At 36.8% G+C, this 19,326-nt stretch overlaps 1 protein-coding gene across 2 annotated transcripts in view; it reads right to left on the bottom strand.

Moving 5' to 3' along the window:
• Positions 1–1,973: 1,973 nt before the first annotated feature.
• The window catches only part of tet1 (tet methylcytosine dioxygenase 1), a 94,576-nt gene continuing 77,223 nt past the window's right edge, over positions 1,974–19,326 (bottom strand). For both annotated transcript variants that reach the window (XM_056470426.1, XM_056470427.1), the window contains 7 exons: positions 19,137–19,230; positions 18,842–19,050; positions 15,628–15,778; positions 13,427–13,516; positions 13,205–13,342; positions 9,684–9,996; positions 1,974–7,944 (listed from right to left, as the gene is read on the bottom strand). In XM_056470426.1, coding sequence (XP_056326401.1) covers positions 7,043–7,944; positions 9,684–9,996; positions 13,205–13,342; positions 13,427–13,516; positions 15,628–15,778; positions 18,842–19,050; positions 19,137–19,230 — 1,897 coding nt within the window. In that variant the 3' untranslated portion in view covers positions 1,974–7,042. The remainder of the gene's footprint in view (positions 7,945–9,683; positions 9,997–13,204; positions 13,343–13,426; positions 13,517–15,627; positions 15,779–18,841; positions 19,051–19,136; positions 19,231–19,326) is intronic.

The raw sequence follows: 19,326 nt of genomic DNA, 5'->3' as shown, positions 1-19,326 counted from the left end.
TTTTCAGCTTAGTAATCTGGGGTTGTCACAGCAGAATGAACTGCCAACTTATCCAGCATATGTTTTACACAGCGGATGCCTTTCCAGCTGCAACCCATCACTGGGAAACAACCATACACTCTCATTCATACACAAATAAGGCCAATTTTTAGCATACCCAAATCACCTGTACCACACGTCTTTGGACTTGTGGCGGAGCACCCGGAGGAAACCCACGCAAACACAGGGAGAACATGCAAACGCCATACAGAAAGCGCCATACAGACCCAGCCGAGGTTCGGACCAGCGACCTTCTTGCTGTGAGGCCATCATGCTACCCACTGTGCCACCGAAAAATATAAATATATAAAATAATTCTAATAAGAATTTGACTTTAACTGTACATGTTAATAAGATTTTTGGGACAAGACCTACAGTTTATAATATATCAACTGTATCAAATTGTCAGTAGTGTCATCTGACTTGAGGATATACACCAAAGCTTGTCAGTTTCTGTCCATAGAGGGCAGTACAACAGTTGTTGATGTAGTGTGCTGATTTCCTGCCAGCTTAAAGAAAGCGATCTAATCTAAACCACTCATCAATCCATCACTCAAAATTCCTTTTTTTCAAATAATTTAGTAGACATTATTCATATGGATATTACTTTTTAAATCATTAAAAATTCAGTATATAATTTAGTATTTATAATTACAGTATATAATTCAGTAATATTCTTCAGTAAAAGCACATTGCTCAGCATACACTTTAAGCAAATGACAATTAATTCAGAAAGTGTGCAAATGGAAAAGCCTCACGCATTACACATGCTGTACAACTAATGTGCATTTTATTTCCTAAAAGAAAAAAAAATCTCGAAAGCTGGTGTTTCTTTCCTTGACAGATCATTTCAAGTCACATAATAAACAAGTCTTCAAGTCGTGTGTTCTCGTTTGTTTCGAAGTTAAGAAGAGGTTTAAAATCCTGCATCATACTACAACAGTGCCCTAATGGCTTACATTCAGACGTAAAACTGAAGTGTGCAATTTTTGTTAAAATAGCTATGCAAAGCGAATAAGCCAATAATAGATTGACCCCCCCCCCCCCCCCCCCATCTGTTGCATCTTTTTGTTGATTAATAAGTCTTAAAACATTGAATTGTTCAATATTTAACTGAATACTTTCTTAAAATTGTTTAGTTTGTGATTCTGGGTGTTTTTCATTTATTTATGCTTTCAAATTGTTTCATGGAAACTCTTGTTGTTGAAAAGTTTACTTTTATTGACATTTTTAGAGGTTAGAAGCTATATATTGTCTGGGTTGGTCATGTAAAACATTGTACAAAATGAGCTGCCATAACTTTTTCTGTTGATTTACAGATTTATTTTATTTCTATATTTATTTATAAAAACAACAATGACTAAAAATGCGACTAAAATTACTTAATCGGTTCAATTTTTAACATTTAAGAGTTGAGATCAAAGTTTCATAATGGAAACTCCTGTCGATCAGGAGATACACACTGTAAATAGAATTACTGTAAAATTTACAGTAACTTATTGGCAATTTTGGTTGCCAGTAAGACTGTAAATTTACAAGCACACTGTAAATTAATAATTACTAGGGGTGTGAGGCTACACGAGACGAGACGAAACATGAGATTGGCTTGACAAGAATGAGACGAGATGAGATTTTTAACCTATTTTTAAGAAATCGTCTCTTACTCAACTAAAAGAAAAAAATCACAAATTGCAAAACTTATAGGTGTTTTTTTTTTTAATCAACTTGTAATGCATGTTATTTTACTTCTATTTTAATGAATTCTTTATAGTAAAAGGCATACAAAACTGCTAAATATGTAAATGGAAAATAGTTTTTTTTTATTATTTTAAATATTAGCAAATATATATATATATATATATATATATATATATATATATATATATATATATATATATATATATATATATATATATATATATAATGAATGGTATTTTATTTCTATTATAATGAATTCTATGCCATAAAGGACATGCAAACACTATATTTAGTTATAAACTCTACTGACTGGCTTCTCCACTGTACAGTTTCACATGAGAAATTGAACTCCTTTCCACAAATTGAACTTAAAAAAAATGAACGTAATTTTTTTAGTATTTCATTTTCAATTTAATAAATCAGTTTCATATTCATCCAGCAACATTTCATTCATGCTCTCATGACTCACTCTGAGCTACTGGATGTGATCATGTGAATATGAAGTAAGGACTGATAGGAGAGAGTTGTTTAATGTAATTTGATACCGAACACAAAAGAAAAAAAAATTAAGTTTTTCCCGGACAGCACAAACGTGTGTTCTGTGATGATGAAGGCGGGTTTCTCAAGTCTCTAAGTGTTCAGTGTGTGTGTGTGAGTGTGTGTCTGTGGTTCTTTGCTCACTCAGTAGGTGCAGAGAATAGTGTCAAACAGCTGTGTGTGTATGGCTTATCCTGTCACAAAATGCGGCTAAACGTCCTACACGACGGTAGTTTGATTGCGGTGTTTTCATGTCTGTACTGCACTTCAATAATTCGACTAAAATAGGAATTAATTTAATTGTGTCTTTATTTCATTTGTGTTTACGACGATTATGACTTCAAGCATATTTGAAGTTCTATGCCACAGCATGGAACAAAAAGAGACAACTTTTAACAGAATTCCTGTCGCGATTTAATCTCACGAGATCTCATCATATGAGATCTTGTCACACCCCTAATAATAACAATTGTGATGTTAAAAAATACAGCACAACTGTACTTATTTATAGTCTTACTGGAAACCAGTGAGTTACTGTAAATTTTTAGAGAGCAGACATTAACCGAGATTTTTTTTATAGTGTACTGTAAGGAAACCTGTTTGAAAACAGCCATTATTTACGAAAATTACACACTTCAGCTTTCACTCAACATATACAGAAGAGAACTGTCCAACTGATAATATACATGAAGATGTTTGAAGGGGAACCACTTTTCCAATTCACAAAACATAAACCAAAGAAAATAAAATTCTGAGGGATACAATTGGAAGACAATGCAAGAATTCTAAAAGCTTATGTCCAACGTTACACCGGAAACCTGAGAAAAGAAGGAAAATAATACAGCAAAACAGGAAGAAAAACATGCGAGAGACATCTATTGTCAATGAGTTGAGTTTAAAAAGGAATGTAACAAAATGCATCTCTTTCTGAAACATGTTTCTATGAACCAGGCCACGTTCAACTCAAATCTAAAAGCGGTCAGATTTTACAGTACAACCGATTCACGTACAAAAATGAACAGCAATAACCAACCTAGTGCACTGAAAACAATTAGGAAATGCATAAACTCAGTGAGCTTTCAACCATTTTGCATTGGTAATAAAGGCTATTTGAAGTTCAGTCGATTACCATCAGGAGACTTGTGAGGTCATGATATCACTTGTGCCCCATAAAATCAAAGCACAAACAATATAGCAGGATCTAATGATGTTCAAGCTGAGTAAAACATTTAGCACCCCCAAATAAATGAAAGATCCAACTAGTGCAGCACCTAAAAAGTGATTTGTCAATGCCAGGGAATCTTGTACAATAAATGAGCACCGACATTCCCTGAAAAGCCAGGGTTACAGTAAATTTTCTGTCTGTTACATGTTATGGAGTTTTACAATAAAAACAACAATGTTCAGAAAAATAGATTTCATTGAAGAGACAGTAGCGTGAACATACCCATGCCACTCTGTGACTTCAAGTTCTCCAAAACACAGACTTGTCTATCCTTGTTGCAGCTAGAGCACTAGTTAAAACTCACTTTTAGAGCTAACGTGTAAGATCGACATGAAAATATGTTGTTTCAAGTGCTGAAGTAGGAATAGCATTTTGGGTGTACAATGGTTTTGAACACTGATGTACACTAGTTAGCACCTTGAGGAAATTAAAAAGACATTTCGTAGCCGCATTTTCACTTTTAGACCTCATGCAAGAGTAATGTAAACTGTTTTAGCCAATAAGTTGACTAGGCCTCTGGATGTACTGTATATGTGATTATGAAATCGTTAATGGCGCACTAAGTGAATGTTGCCAATGATGTCGATATTTGAAAGCACCAAAACAAACATGGCATGTCCATGACCCAACAAAGCACCCCACCTTTTGGGTTGCAAGACACACCCCTTACTGTTAATTGGCTGAAAGTGTGTTTTGGGGTCAAAGGTGTTTTTTTAGATTTAGCTTAGCGCACCTTTAGGGTGTGGTCACATTTACCTTTGCTCAAATTTCCAAGAATATTTGAATAGTAATCCATGTGTCATTAGCTTAAGATTTCTGCATGGATATTTTGTCATGCTAATTCCCTGCAGACAAACAAATAGCTGATTCTGCGTGAGGAATGTTTAATAGATTGCTGGAAATGTTTACACTGGCAATCGGCAAATATGGCTAATGTGACCACACCTTTAGTTGTTAATTTTTTTGTGTTAATTCAAAGCACCAAAATAAAACTGAACGTTTATGTATATAAAAATGCTGACTCTAATCCACCCTATCCCTGCATAAAAAAATAATAATAATTTAGGGTATGTTTACACAACATCAATGCACAAAAATTGTGTTTTTTAAATGTTTTGTGTATAGTTAACATTGTTAAAATGATCCCTGTTTACAAAAATTTGCAAAAAGTTACAAAAATTACAGGAAAAAATGCTGTAACATGCATCCCAGCAGGCACACAACATCATAAGACGTTAATATTAGGTTAGATTTAGGTTGTGATGTCAGGTGACCAAAATTCAATGTCTAGCCAACGTCTAAGGACAATGTTATTTTGACGTCCAATAATGACATCAAATGATGTTGATATTTGGTTGATTTTAGGTTAAAATCACATCATATTGATATCAAATACTGACATTTATTCGTCAGGTATGGCAACATACAACGTCTGATAGACGTCAAAGCGGTAACATCCACACAATGTTAAGTTGTAACATCATTAGACATTAGCTAGGTTTCCATGCAAAAATGCGAATTAACTTTTTGCGCAAAACTGGATTATTGCATAAAAGACGTGCGAATAAAGCAGCGTTTCCTTCCAACATGTCAAAGAGAACCAAATCATCACTTGCTGATTAACTGGCGCCAAATATTAACAGTTAAAAACGGAATTTGCTGCGGGGGGAGAAGCTGTGTGAATCTTTTTCTTATTTAATAAATTACTTGAAGCCTCAGAAGACGATGCCGATGCGCAAATAATGCGTGGTGGCATTTGAAGCACTGAGAACAGGTGCTTTTGACAGTTCTTGACGTAGTTAATAATATAATAGCACTAATTCTGAAACGGTTAAGGCGTTTTAGAATGACCAAAACAACATTTCAGATTTTTTACAATGTGCTCAGCCTGCTGGTTTGTCCATTCACACACATTTTTATCATCACATGATCTTTTATAACAAAATCACATGACTTTTTTAATGCGCATACTGGAATTTGTTCGGTAAGTGTTTCCATCGTAGTTTATGCAGATCTTTTCTTATCGAATAAAAAGTTTATGCTACTCAGTTATGCGCACATTTTTTATGCGCATTTTCAAGATTTATGTGCATCGTGGCATTTCCATCATCAAATGCGCATAAAGATAAGTGGATGGAAACGTAGCTATTGATATTTGGTTGATTTTAGGTTGGACACTGATGTCGGCCTGACGTTGGGTTCTGACGTAATCCTGATTTTCATTTCCAAACAAATTGCAACGTCACCACGACATTGGGGTACAACGTCAATCAGATAGGATTGCAGGCCAGTAGATGGCATCACTATTCATTTGTGCACTTACTATCGTTGCTTTGGTCAAGTACTTGCACATGCCTATAGACTGAATATATAATCTGCATGCATGTCATTACAATACAATTTGCAAGTAGTTTTTGTAGATGATAAATTTGAAATGCTTTTAAAAATTTGCAGTTTCAGGCTTCCAAAACATAAAATGAAAGACCAAATAAAACCATTTTTTTAAAAGCGTGTTCCATTATTAATAAAAAGTGTTGTGTAAACACTCCCTTAACATAAAAATGCAGCAATAAAAACATCTTAAATGACATCTCAGTTGGTGTCATGGATTACTTTAAAAGCACCAGTGAAAAACATACAGTAAATTAGTTTGAACGTGACATGCTTGAAGTGTATAAAACGACTCAGGTTTTTCAAGTTATGTTTTAACCTCCTTGGGAGATAAAAAAAATAGGAAAATAAATTTGAACTAATAATTTGAACTTAATACATAAGTGCCGGAAATGAACTAGTTTGGACAAATTGTCAAAATGCAGCATAAAACCTTTCATGATTATTGCTAAAGTATGCAACGCTTCATAATAACGACTGTCGATACCAAACGCATGTTCATACATGATCAAGAAAAAAACATACGTGCATATTGGAAGCGTCAATGGTCAAGTTGGTCTGAAGATACAAAGTGCTTTTAAAAAAGATGCCAAGGACTATGTCTCACGATGCACCTTCATTACCAATACAACAAGTTCTGGTAATGACCCATGCTTGTTTCATATTGGTCATTTAACTTTACTGCTACAATGGCACCATAAAATAGCAACTAGCATGTGTCGGACAATAGAGTGCCGAAGGCTGAGACGAAGACGTAGAATTCACATTTGACAATGTCAATTCGGAGTGTTTACTACACGCATCATTTTAAAGGATGACGAACTCCTATTGCAGTAAACAGGCTTGGATCAGAAATTAAATTACAAAATAGTTTTGAAAAAAAAAAAAGATCAGAATAAATAATCACATGTTCTATGCACTAATTTTCATCTATATGTATAAAACCAGTTTTATAACATCTGTTCTGAGCACCATCTCTTTACAATAAAAAACACAAACAACGCACCAAAAACTCACAGTTAAAAACCCACAAACGGTAGTCGTAAAAAGCTGAGATGAAGAGCACAACTTAAAAAGGGCACACGTAAAAATGGGCGTGAAAGGATGAGAACTAGCTGAGGTAAGGCATTAGCTAGACAAGCACGGGGAACTTCACGTCCAGCGGTTGTAAGGCCCTGTGACGTGTGTGAGGGCGTAAGGAGCTGACATGACCAGGCCGTCACGTGAAACTGTTAGCGACTGACGGGTAGGGACCTGAAACTTGTGTCTCTCGTCTAAACAAGTCTCGTTTTCGCTGTCTGTGTCCGATTCCACCGGCTTTGACTGATTGTTGAGTCCTAAGCGCTCTGCTTGCTCTTTCTCCCTGGCCTTCTCTGCCATTTTGGCCTCCCACTGCTGTAGGCCGTGACCTGGGGTGTTCAGGCTCTTGTGCTGGTAGAACACCAAAGAGATTCGGGTGGGGTGTGTGCGGTCAGGCCGAAGGATGGGTGTGGTTGCGTGCAGCTCCCGTCGAGCACATTCGATCAGGATGGAACCATGGGAAGGCGCCACTGCGACCCCGCCGATGTTTTCGTCAAGGAAATTGTGCTCGCTATCTGACCACACTTCCTCTGCTTTGGCCACCTCTGGGGTGACCGGTTGTGCCGTAATGTTCAAGCGGCTGTGGAGACCCTCGGCCATTGGCGGGGACAGTGGGGTGGAAGCAGCTCCTCCTTGGAAGCACCGCATTTCCTCAGGCTCGGATTTGAATTTTGGATTCGTCCTTACATGGTCATTTCTGAATGGTTCCTGTTTGATAGTTCCATGTCTAAAAGGAGGAGAACCATTGAAGTGGGGGGTTCCTCCAGAGGGATCATCAGGGAACTTTGGGGGTGTGGATGTGCTAAAGCCGGAGTCCTCAGGAGGTGTGCGGCAGGTGTTAGTCTGGTTGTACGAGCCTCTAGAGTGCAAGGGTGAATATTGCCCTCCGATATCATGAACGCGCATGGTTGAACTTAAATTAGTCGTATTCTTTTCCGAAAAGGAGGAATTCTCAGTGGAGGTTTGTTTGAAACCTGTGGACAGAAAAACAATCAGTAATATTTAAAGGAAAATGTTGAATCTCTGATCTCTACATAGTAGGTACATAGTGTGACTTAGGTCAATGCAAATATTCTTCAGAAATGGTTTCATATGCTTATTCATAACCACAGGAATTACCCCTACAATGAAAAGCTTGGATTTTACCATATTTGGAATGGTTGTGAATATATTAATGAGCACTGCTCTGAAGCTTTAATATATAAGAAAACAAAGCCAGAAATTAATAACAACCACTACATAAACAGGTGAGTTTACTGGTTCCAGGTTCTGAACTTGTATTAATCAGCTATGCCTAGATATATCCAGATGTTTAATATATGGCATCTTAAACATAGAAATTAAAAATAAAACGGGTCCAGCACTTAAAATAAAACAGGTTAACATATAAGACAGTCTGAAACCCCCTTTTAAAAAATGTCCACTACAGTTGCTGTTTGTCAACAGCTCATACAAGTCAGTTCTCCATAGGCTAGACTGTTCCAATTTACTACATATGGTATGGTCTTTGAATTGTGGACTTGTGTACTGCATGCACTTTAACAGATGCAGTTGTAGCAAAAGGAAGGTAAGCCTGTAATATTTAGCTAACAATGGAATGGAATGGCTAAAGATAACACTCCAAACTGACAGAAAGCCAATGGATATAACATCAACTCTGGCCCTGGCCAAGGTCCTACCTTGAAGTTTGAGGATTTGGTCCCTCCCCTAATTTGTATGCATGAAAGACATGTATTGACCTTATTCTGTTTATGCAGAAGTGCACTCGTTTTTGGGATTGTTTTAGAGCTTCTGATTCAGTTGCCTATGTGAGAAATGATTAGGAATAATAAACTGTAAAAAATTGTCAAACTACTTGCTCTACAAACAAGTGTGTTCATGACTCTACATAAAAAGTAGAATAATGTAATAAGAAAATTGATGTTTGCAACATCAAGCAGTTTAACGAGATCAATAGAAGTGAATGAGACTGGAAGTCTTAAGCCAAAAAGATTATAATGGCTGCAGCAACCCATGCATGAACAATATAGTCAATATATACGACACTGTGACATGACAGACGTTTCGCCATGCTTTCAGTCATTTTATTGCTCTTATCTTTTTAGCTTGTGTATATGCGTAAGAAGAGTATGGAGGAAGACTGGGGGCTAGGTGAGGAGTGCCCATGCAGGGCCAGCACTAAGGGGCCAACAATTTGGCAATGAGCAATTTCTCAATGGCCCTGCACTTGCAGCCCACAGAGGGCCCTTAAGCTAGCCCTGGTGCAACGCCTGTGTTGTTTGAATAAAAGTATGAAACAATATTAAACTTTTGTAGATTAACCTAAATCTGCTGCCGTGAGGACAGGGGCTTACTCTTTGTATTACCCTCTGAATTATTTATGAAAAGCAAAAGATTCACTCTGTCTCCTCTTGTCAAAAAACATTACAAAAACATTACACCTAAAGCAGGGGTTTTCAATCTGTTCCTCGAGCCTCTCCAGCGCTGCACATTTTCTTTCACTGAATGCACCTCTGCATCTCTGCTCAAGGAGAAATCCACTAATCAGCACATGAGTATATTCAGCTGAGTTAAATTAGGAATCCAAAAAAACGTGCAGTGCTGGAAAGGCTCCAGGATAAGATTTAAAATCCTTCCTTTCAACATTTCTAACTTGTATGCATGAAGAAGACGGCATGGCTTTTAAGATGGAAGTCTGAAGTGGTGTGGATACCTTTAAGAGACTCGTTCTTCATTTTCACAGGGGTGACCTGCTTACTGCCCAGGCCGTTGAGTTTCTCAACATGGGCTCTTTTGGCCTCCAGCCTCCTCTTGTGTGCTGACTTGACGGGCTCAGCCAGCAGCCGCACTTCTCTTGGGAAAGCAGAGAGGACCTGCAGAGCCCCAGTTTTTATCTTGGCCCACTGGCCCTCCACTTTGCCGAACTCATCAGTGCCAGAGATCTTATAGAGCGGCAGGACGTGCAGCTGCTCATCCTCTGGAATGTTGCGCACTGCGCGGTTATCTTCCTTGGTTAAAGTGCATACCTGTAGTTTACAGGAGGAAATGCATTAAATGTGTTTTAATCACCATTTGTTGAATGTGACACTTTATTATTATGTCATAGTGTGGCTAAACTCTGCCTTTGACTTTAAAGATCAATGTCTGCTTCTACATTATTGTCTGTATCTACTTGTTAAGTCATGTCACAAATTAAAGTGAATTTTAGATAAAATCATTGTGTACATAACAGTCTCTGGACTTGCTGCATCACAGACACCAATTTTTTTAACAATTTATAAAAAATTAATCACTTTCTGGCAATTTGATATTAGGCATGGACAGGGCTAAAATTGTGCACCTCCTCAACCAATCTCCTCCCCATCCGCTGTTCACTTTCACTTTCTTACGCGACTCCCCAAACCCTTTCACTTTCGTCCGCGTCAATCCCCACTCGGCTCTTCACTTTCGACCGTGATACCCCTCTGCCATCCACGCCTGCCATACCCAGCCCCGGTCTACACTTTCATGCGTGACACCACAACATCCTCGGCTAACATGCTGGATCCGTTATCCCGATCTGTTCTGGGACCTCGCAATTCACAAATTAAACACTGGGCATGGATATATAAATATATTGCGATTGTAATACATCAAATGTTTATTATTACCAATCGATGAGCCTCCCCATACAGTTTAATATGGTGTTTGAATCTGCTTTGCATGACGTCACACTTAAAGGTGCAAGATGTAACTTTGACAACCAGTGGTTGAACTAGGTATTGCATTCCTGGATCAAAACAAACACAAGTGCAAGTTGCCAGATTGACGACATCAACAGCGTGCCTGACTATCGAGTCTAAAGACTGATTTAAATCGTGTTCTAAATAAAAGCAACGGCAAGTGATAGAAGGAATATTTACCATATTAAAAGGAATTTTTTTGTCCTCACCAACACCTGAAATTTATATTTTAGAAATAGCTTCTATTTCTTGCAGCTGAACGACAGAAAACTTGATGACAATGCTCACCTCAGGTAAACCTCATGTTCATTATTCCGTGTTAAATGCTAACAATGTGAGTTTGAATGCCATTTTGCATGACATTTATTGTCATACTGCTGTAAGCAGCAGCAGAAAGTTCACCTCAGATCGTGAAAATAAAATAAACCATTTGAAATTAAACTTTAGAACTTTATACTCAAAACCAACACATATCAGTGATTCAGCAACTACATTTAATAATGTTAAAGAGGTTTAATGTGTATTAATTAGATTATAAACCTTACCATTTCGTGAGTGAGTGCATATTCTGTGCTTCTGAAAGGCTGTATTAAAATTTCTGTCGAGTTTCGTCTGGTGCAAACAGCCAAGTGTGTTGTTAGGACATGGGGTTACTATGTAACCTGCTCACCTATTGTTTACATTTGTAATATTTATATTTTTTGCTAATTAATAACCTAATGTGGAACTTTGAATCTGCGTCTCATTTTGGATTCTGCTACTGTCCACTGGAGGTCACATTTCGGTCACAGACATATGCTTTTAGAGCTTTTCTGACTGAATAAATGAAATGTGCTGTTTTTCACCAAGGCAACCCGGGGTGATGAAATATAATTGGCTAAACTTGTAGTGGGTGGGTTAAATTATCAAAACAAAGACAGCATTCCTGCATGTAACCGCTTCAGAAAAGTGTGTAAATTGTATAGTGATGGGTTTACAGCCTTAAAACATCTATAATAATTGTAAAAAATAAAACTGACTACTCTTTGCCTATTGCAGGTTATTTTTAGAACGTAACTCCCACGAATAATGAGGGACATTCATTATTACATTTGTACATTTAAACTTTAAAGTCATCTTTAAGGTTTTTAAGGTTTTCATTCCACATGATTAATATATATGTTTTTCAAGATAAGTCATATTTCGCTACTGTATTGTTTATAAATAGAGAAAACATATTACAAGTATTTATTCTAAATCTTGGACCTTGTTGTTCTTGAAACAAAAATGACCAATAAAAAGCACCAAAAGTGGCCCATATTATTGATGTTATCCATGAATTTTCAAATACACTTTTCAAGAGAGGCTAGAAAATCATGAAGATCTACGTTATATTATTATTATTGTTTTAGTTATTATTTTTTTGCCATATTTTTTTTTTATATAAAACTAAACAAAAAACAAACAAAAAATACCCCTTTTTTGGTTAATGGTAATCTATTCATAAGTGATCATTATAATCATTCTGAGTAAAATGTACAGCAAATATATAGATTGAAGAGTGTATCAATACAGAACTGTTAGACTGGAACTACATTGTCCACATAAAAAATATTCATCAACTTCTTCCTCTGTTAATTTCACACCTTCAATATGTCTGATAAAAGAACTTCATATGTTTTCAAATACATGCTGTTTAGCTTTTAGTATGCAATTAGTATGCAGTTATTTTTTCTATTGGCTGGCTTGACAACATCTGTCTTATCCATTGAGTAGTGTTTGGTCTTTGCGTCTTTGTCCATAGCAAAGTTACACATTTTTTGACATACAACAAGCTGAGGTCTATAATACTTGTTCGCTTTTACTATACTTTGAGTTCTCTGGGTATAAGCCCAGCAAAAAAAAACTTTGGGTTGAGGAGCATTTGTTATGAAATGATCTTTTCACTTATGACTCTTATCTCTTCCCAAAATAATTTAATCTTTGTACATTGCCAAATACAGTGAAACAAGGTTTCTCTAGCTTCCAAACATTTTGTACAAATATCTGGTATATTTTTATTATATTTATTTAATTCTACTGGTGGAACATATGTCCGCATTATCCATTTATATCCATTCCACATTTTTAATGCCATATCCTAAAATGTGCATTAAAAATAAGTGGAAGGAAATTTAGCTTAAAAGTATTATTAATAATGCAAGAATCGTGAGAGCTTACTCCATTGGGGTCTACTATAGAAGTAATGAATTGTGAATCAGATCTAGACTTTGCCAAATTAGCAAAGTATTTAGTAGGATTATTACCCCATTCCATTGAAAATAATACATTTGCATGCGATTAACGGGTTAACAATAAAGTTAATGAGACTGGAAGCATTTATTTTTCTAAAGAAGCTGGAGAGGGATCATTTAAATAGCTTGTAGCTGTATTTAACTTTAATTCTAGGTGTCTCTGTTTTCTTTTTTAGTTGTAGAGTATGAGATAAAGCGGAAGGAAGTATAGCTATTGTGATAGTGGAGATGAGCCTCACCACAGTGCTTCCATTGGTCATGTTATGCGTGTCTTTGTGGGCATGAGCACAGAAATCCACACATGCTGTCACACCAGAGAAAGGTCGACCTTCCCTACAGCCCAGACGACAGTCCTGCCCTCGCTGCTCCTCCTCCACCTGATGGGTACAAACATATGCAGAGCTCAGTTTGCTTTCAACTGACAAGTGACATGATCAGCTAACATACTGTAGCTAACATACTTGGTTGTTGAAGGCCTTAGGTGCGAGTCTTTTGTACACTGGTGCCAAATCTGATGCCAGATTCTGCAGGTTTGTTTCCAGCCTCCCCTCCTGGCCACAAAAAGAAACATTATTGCAGTGTTAAAGATAAGGTAACACTTTAATTTGATGGTCCAATTGAGTATTAGTGAACTATCTGCTTAATATCTGTTGATACTGCTCCTTCAACAGACATTTAACTGACTATAAGAAACTTTGCAAGTACATGTCAACTTACACTAACCCTAATCCTAACCCCAACCTTAACCCCAACCTAACAGTCTACTAATAATCTATTGAGAATGACATGTTGGCATGTAAATGCAGCTTAAATTCAACAAACGGACCATTAATATAAAATGTGACTGAAGATGACTTTGAAAGATCAAAAATACACTTTCAATTAAATGTTTTATCAATTTGTTGTGAAAATCTTGCTCACATGCTCACAAAGGATGCATTTATTTGATAAAAAAGTCCAGCAAAATCAGTGATACTGTAAATATCAATTATCAAAGTCAATTTGCTATAATTCAAAGCATCATTCTTACAGATCAATCACTCCAATGTGCTTTTTCAATTCTAAAAATAGGAGGCACACCACACTGCCTTTTTGTTGTCATTAGAACAAGCAAAAAACATATTCAGTGCGATTGGGGCCTTAGCACGGTTGGTGAGAGAGCTTAAAGCGCTGCAATTTAAGAAAGCACGTGCAATTACAAAAAAACACCAGCAAATAAAGAAATGATCTTCATCAATTTGACAGCACACGTGTTGCAAATTCTCACAACACAAACAACTGAAGAAACACGCAGCAATTGGTCAGCAAGTGATTTTATACTAACGTAACCTAGGCTGTTTTACTTTCATTCCATTAGAGGGAAACAGGTAAAACCAATTCAGGTAAGCAATGTCATTCAGGCAGGATAGTTAAATATCCCTTTTAAAGTTACTGTGGCAGGATTTTGAAAACCAGCATATGTTTTTGTCGGAGCAAAATATTCCCATCTAAAGATCTGATGTATGGAAATATGTGAAAATTACATATATGACATAGAAGTCCAAAACTGGAATTTACATATATAAAATATGTCACAAATTCAACCTATATTTCATAATATTGAAATGGGCTCATACATATTTTCTTCGAACCATTGGATTTACAAATACGTTCATATAAGTTCAGATATATTATAATAATATTGCATGGCCTTATATTGCAAGACATATAAAGTAATAGCTAATATATTTGAACATATATGTATATATTTATAATTCTAATGGTTTGGAAAAAAATATGCCAGCCCATTAGACCATTTCAGTGTGGTCATGTTATTGGCCCATGAACAATCTCTGCTTGTTATAAAACTATTTCATAACTGTAACAAGAGGCAACTCAATCATAACTACATGTTAAAAGAGCTATCATAACATTATTTTTCAATATGTGGCTCTATTTGAATTCTTGGAAGCTATAGAAATTAAAAATGTAAAACAGGAAACACGTTGGGACCATTGCTTTTGTTTACATCCCTCATATACTGTATGTGAAATTAAAATATGAACTTGTATGTTACAGTGCTCAGCATATATAAGTACACCCCTCACAAATCTATCTTTTAAATTCATATTTTTAACAGGAAGCTCTACAATATTGTATTTGTGCATATACATTACATTAGTCAGTACTAAAGCCAATTCTGGAGCTCATCTAACAAAATAACTTACGATAACGGTCCAAAAACTAGTACACCCAAATTTATGTTATAGAAAAATTATTAAATACAAATTTAAAAATGAGGAAAGATCAAGAGAAGCAATTTTTTTTAAATTTAGTTGAAATTTTGTATGTTTTGTAATTTTTTCCCATATTTTGCTTGAATTTAATAGTATTTTCTTTCAATTTCTAAATGTTTGGTGACTAAAATATTATTTTATTAAATATATCTGTTTAATAAATCTGCTTTGTTTAAATGCACCAAAACACATTGCCTATATTTACTGAGAAATGGACAAAAATTTTCATTTTCAAAATGGGGTGTACTCATATATGCTGAGCCTTGTATATACTGTAGGTAATTTGCATATGTTGCCAGATATATCAGATTTCTATCTTAAATATCTGATGTATTTTTCCAGTGTTGAAAAATGAATGTGTGAATGCTTCTCCATTCAATGCTCACCTCCATAGGAGAGTCTCCCTGCAGTCTGAACTTGCGGGGTGTTTTGCTGCGTGCAAACTTGCAACCATTGAAGTACATACTCCAGGAGCAACCGAATGAGAAAGAGGCACCGCAGGTCTCCGGGTCCAGACCCTGACATGCACAGGTACGACTAACAGGAGAGATGAAAAAGAGGAGGTTAGTTACTGTGTAGTAATATACTGTACTTTATTACATTGCCCTGTGAAGTCCTTGATTTTAATTGGCCACTTGCCACATAGAACGCAACATTTGGGTTCGGAAAGTAAAAACACCATTCATTTTCTCCACAGCAAAAAGGATTTTGAACAAAAACTGATAACACTTAAAAACAAAAGCCTGTTGTGAGCTCTGAGGTTGTTAATCAGTTGTATATGCTTTGGCTGAACCTGTCTGTCCACAGTAATTCAACCTAAAGTTAAAACATTTGTTCATGAAGGAAACTACATTACTCATGATGCTGTACAGAAAATTACACCAAACAGAGAGTAAACAAGCAAAAAACCCAGTCAAAACAAGGTTATTCACCAGTTTCTTTCATACCAGATAAGGGTGCGCATTTAATTTGGGCAGTACAACGCGTGTGGGTGCTGACTCTAATAGTAATACATTGTACTTCCTGAAGTAAACGCGGACACTGATGTTCTGATGCGAGAGAAAAGACGTGACCAGGCGATCATGCTACCCACTGCGCCAACATGATGCCCCAGGTGGGCAATTATTTATTCATTCCTTTTCTTTTCGACCTAGTCCCTTTATTAATCTGGGGTCGCCACAGTGGAATGAACCACCAACTTATCCAACATATGTTTTACACAGCGGATGCCCTGTTTGCAAGTTTTCTCCCCAACAAACCCCATAATGTCGAGAAAACATTCTGCACCATCAAAGGCACCGAAGGTAGCACCCAAAAGACAGAGAAAGATGCTAACCATCACACAAAATGTTGGACTAAAGCAGGGGTGCCCAAACTTTTTCGTATAAAGGGCCAAAAACCAAATATCATTGAGAGCCATGGGACGAAAATAAATATACCATATTACATTAAAGCAGTATTACATTTAAAATGATAACCTATTGCAATAAAACCATAAACAATCACATTTAACACAGTGGAGTTCACTACTCAAGCAGAACCTGCCTTGATTTGTCTTCTATCCGACAGAGTGTACATTTAAACTAAATCTGATTAATTTACACCATTTAATTGACACATTTAATTTCAGTTAGCTTTATCAATAAAACTTAAGACAATAAGACTAACTTAAACAATAAGACTAAAGGTTACATTAGGTTTGAAATGACAATCTCTAAACCATCCCTATCCAGTCTTCTCAGATAGGATAACGGGCCAAATTAAAGGTTACCATTGGCCAAATTTGGCCCATAGGTCCTAGTTTGGGCATCTCTATTGGCCCTTTTCCACTGAGTGGTATGGTGTGGTACGGTTCGGTATGCTTTTATGGCTGTTTCCACTGTCAAAAGGCATACCGAACCGAACCATACTGTACCACTTTTTCGGCACCCTTTCGAAAGGCTACCAAACACGAGAAAGGGTACCAAAAGGTGGAGCTACACGCGCAGCTGAATGCTGATTGGTTACAGAGAAACGTCACGAGCTCATGGAGCTAGCCAGAATGAAAACACAAGAACTGTCATCGTAATACTACATGCATATAATAACGAGCCATGGATGACCCGAGCTCAAACAAACCTTGTCGTTGTCTTGATGTAGTCACAAAGACAAGAAGAACAAAATCTGCCGTGTCCTGTTGTTGTTTTACGAGGTCGTCTAAAAGTGCGAGTGGTTTTTGCTTTCTCCAGAGAGCTTGCGATCGCATCTATATTTGATATAACAAACTTCTTGAGCTGTTATGATAATACCGATGTCTTGATAATAAAGTGTGTCTGATTATTGATGTGTCTCCGATCTCTGATCCTTTCATAAAAAGAAAGAACAAACGTGAGAGTAAAGCGCGAAAAAAAAGGAGAAAGAAAACCCTGGAGCAAATTGTTTCAGCAACCTAAATAATGAACAAACTGCCATGATTACTGCCTTTTGGACTATTATGAACTCGGAATGACAGAATTACTCTCTAACAGAGGTTACATGTGCTGGTGAAGATTAAAGACAAATGAGAGGTTTGCACTGACTGAGCTATGTTGCGTGTAGTTTTTGAACCCAAATAAGGACTAAATGTATGTTGTGTGTAGTTTTTTATGTTTCTGTTCTGAATTGATAACATATCGGAGACTGTAAGGGTCTGTATGTGTTCATATATGTTGCATTTATTTATTTGCTTCATATAATTGCAGACGTTACAGTAGGCTCATACTATCATTGATCTGCAGTTTTAATCAAATTATGTTAATAGAAAAGTTAGTAATGAACATTTATAAAGAAGTATTTATATGTTTAAAGCATCTGTTTTGTGAGAAGTGCTTCTCATATGATATGAGAACGACTTGTACAGCTTTACTGTAGACATTTATTCGAGCGAGAATGACATCTACTGCAACTTTCTGTCGTACACCACGCCCACCAAAAGGGTACCCTTGGTACTGGAAACCCGTACCAATCCGTACCGTACTGTACCAGTCAGTGGAAACAGGCCATATACTAAAGGAAGGTAGAAGTTAGGCAAGTGTTTAAACAAAAGAGTAAAGTGTGAAAATGTTAATGACTGACTGAGAAAAGTGTATGAACAGTGTAATGAGTTGTTTTACAGCCTTAAAACATCTAGAATAATTGTAAAAAATAAAGCTGACTACTTCGCGGATTTCACCTATTGCGGGCTATTTTAAGAATGTAAATCTCGCAATTAACGAGGGAACACTGTATATATATATATATACACATTATTATATACATAATTTACTATATACGTAATTTTAGAAATAAATTATTTTATTGAGGTTCTTTTGGTGAATTAATACTTTAAGTAATGATCACTGAACTGCAGTTCTGGATTAAAGCAACCCTTCAACTTTTATGACTTACAACTAAACTATTTAACTCTTTTCAGCAGGCGATTATACAGTCACAAACTGATCGTGTGAAGGAGTTGGTGCAAAAAAAAGTTCTCATGCTGCTCCGACACTTCATCAAGAGCAACCTCCAAATGTTCTTTTGTGTTAGTGTGAGGGAGTGTGTGAATCATTCCCACACTCTTTCCGTATGTTACTCGTGACTCACTCCTCATTGAGGGCACAGCGGCGGCTAGTGGGCGAGCCATATTTGCAGAGCGTCTGCGTGAGCTCCTGGTACAGCCTGTCAGCCACGCTGCGTGGGATCCCCTCCCAGGCCAGGATGAGGATGACTATTACTGCGTTCTGACAGCAGTGACCAGCACGCTGCCGCACGAGACACAGCAACTTCTCCTGCTCACTGCCTCGACGTATGATCTGGAGAATGAACACATGTTATATGAGGGAAAGACATTCTGCAAGCTCTTCTTCATGGGCTGCTGTGTTTCATGCAGGTCACTCACCCACTTGGCGATTGGACAACCCTGTGAGCTTCGACCCTCTTTGCCAGTGTACACTACGACCTCCAACCGGACTGCATTACCTTTCTCACCATATCTGGGAAGAAAATAGTGCAGTGTGTTAAGATTTTGATGCAAACCTGCTTATTTTTAGGATGCAACACACAAAGTCATTGTTTGTGAAGTTTATTTA

This window comes from Danio aesculapii, chromosome 13, assembly GCF_903798145.1.
Source record: "Danio aesculapii chromosome 13, fDanAes4.1, whole genome shotgun sequence".
Lineage (NCBI taxonomy): Eukaryota > Metazoa > Chordata > Actinopteri > Cypriniformes > Danionidae > Danio > Danio aesculapii.
This window is presented reverse-complemented; position numbering and strand designations above follow the sequence as displayed.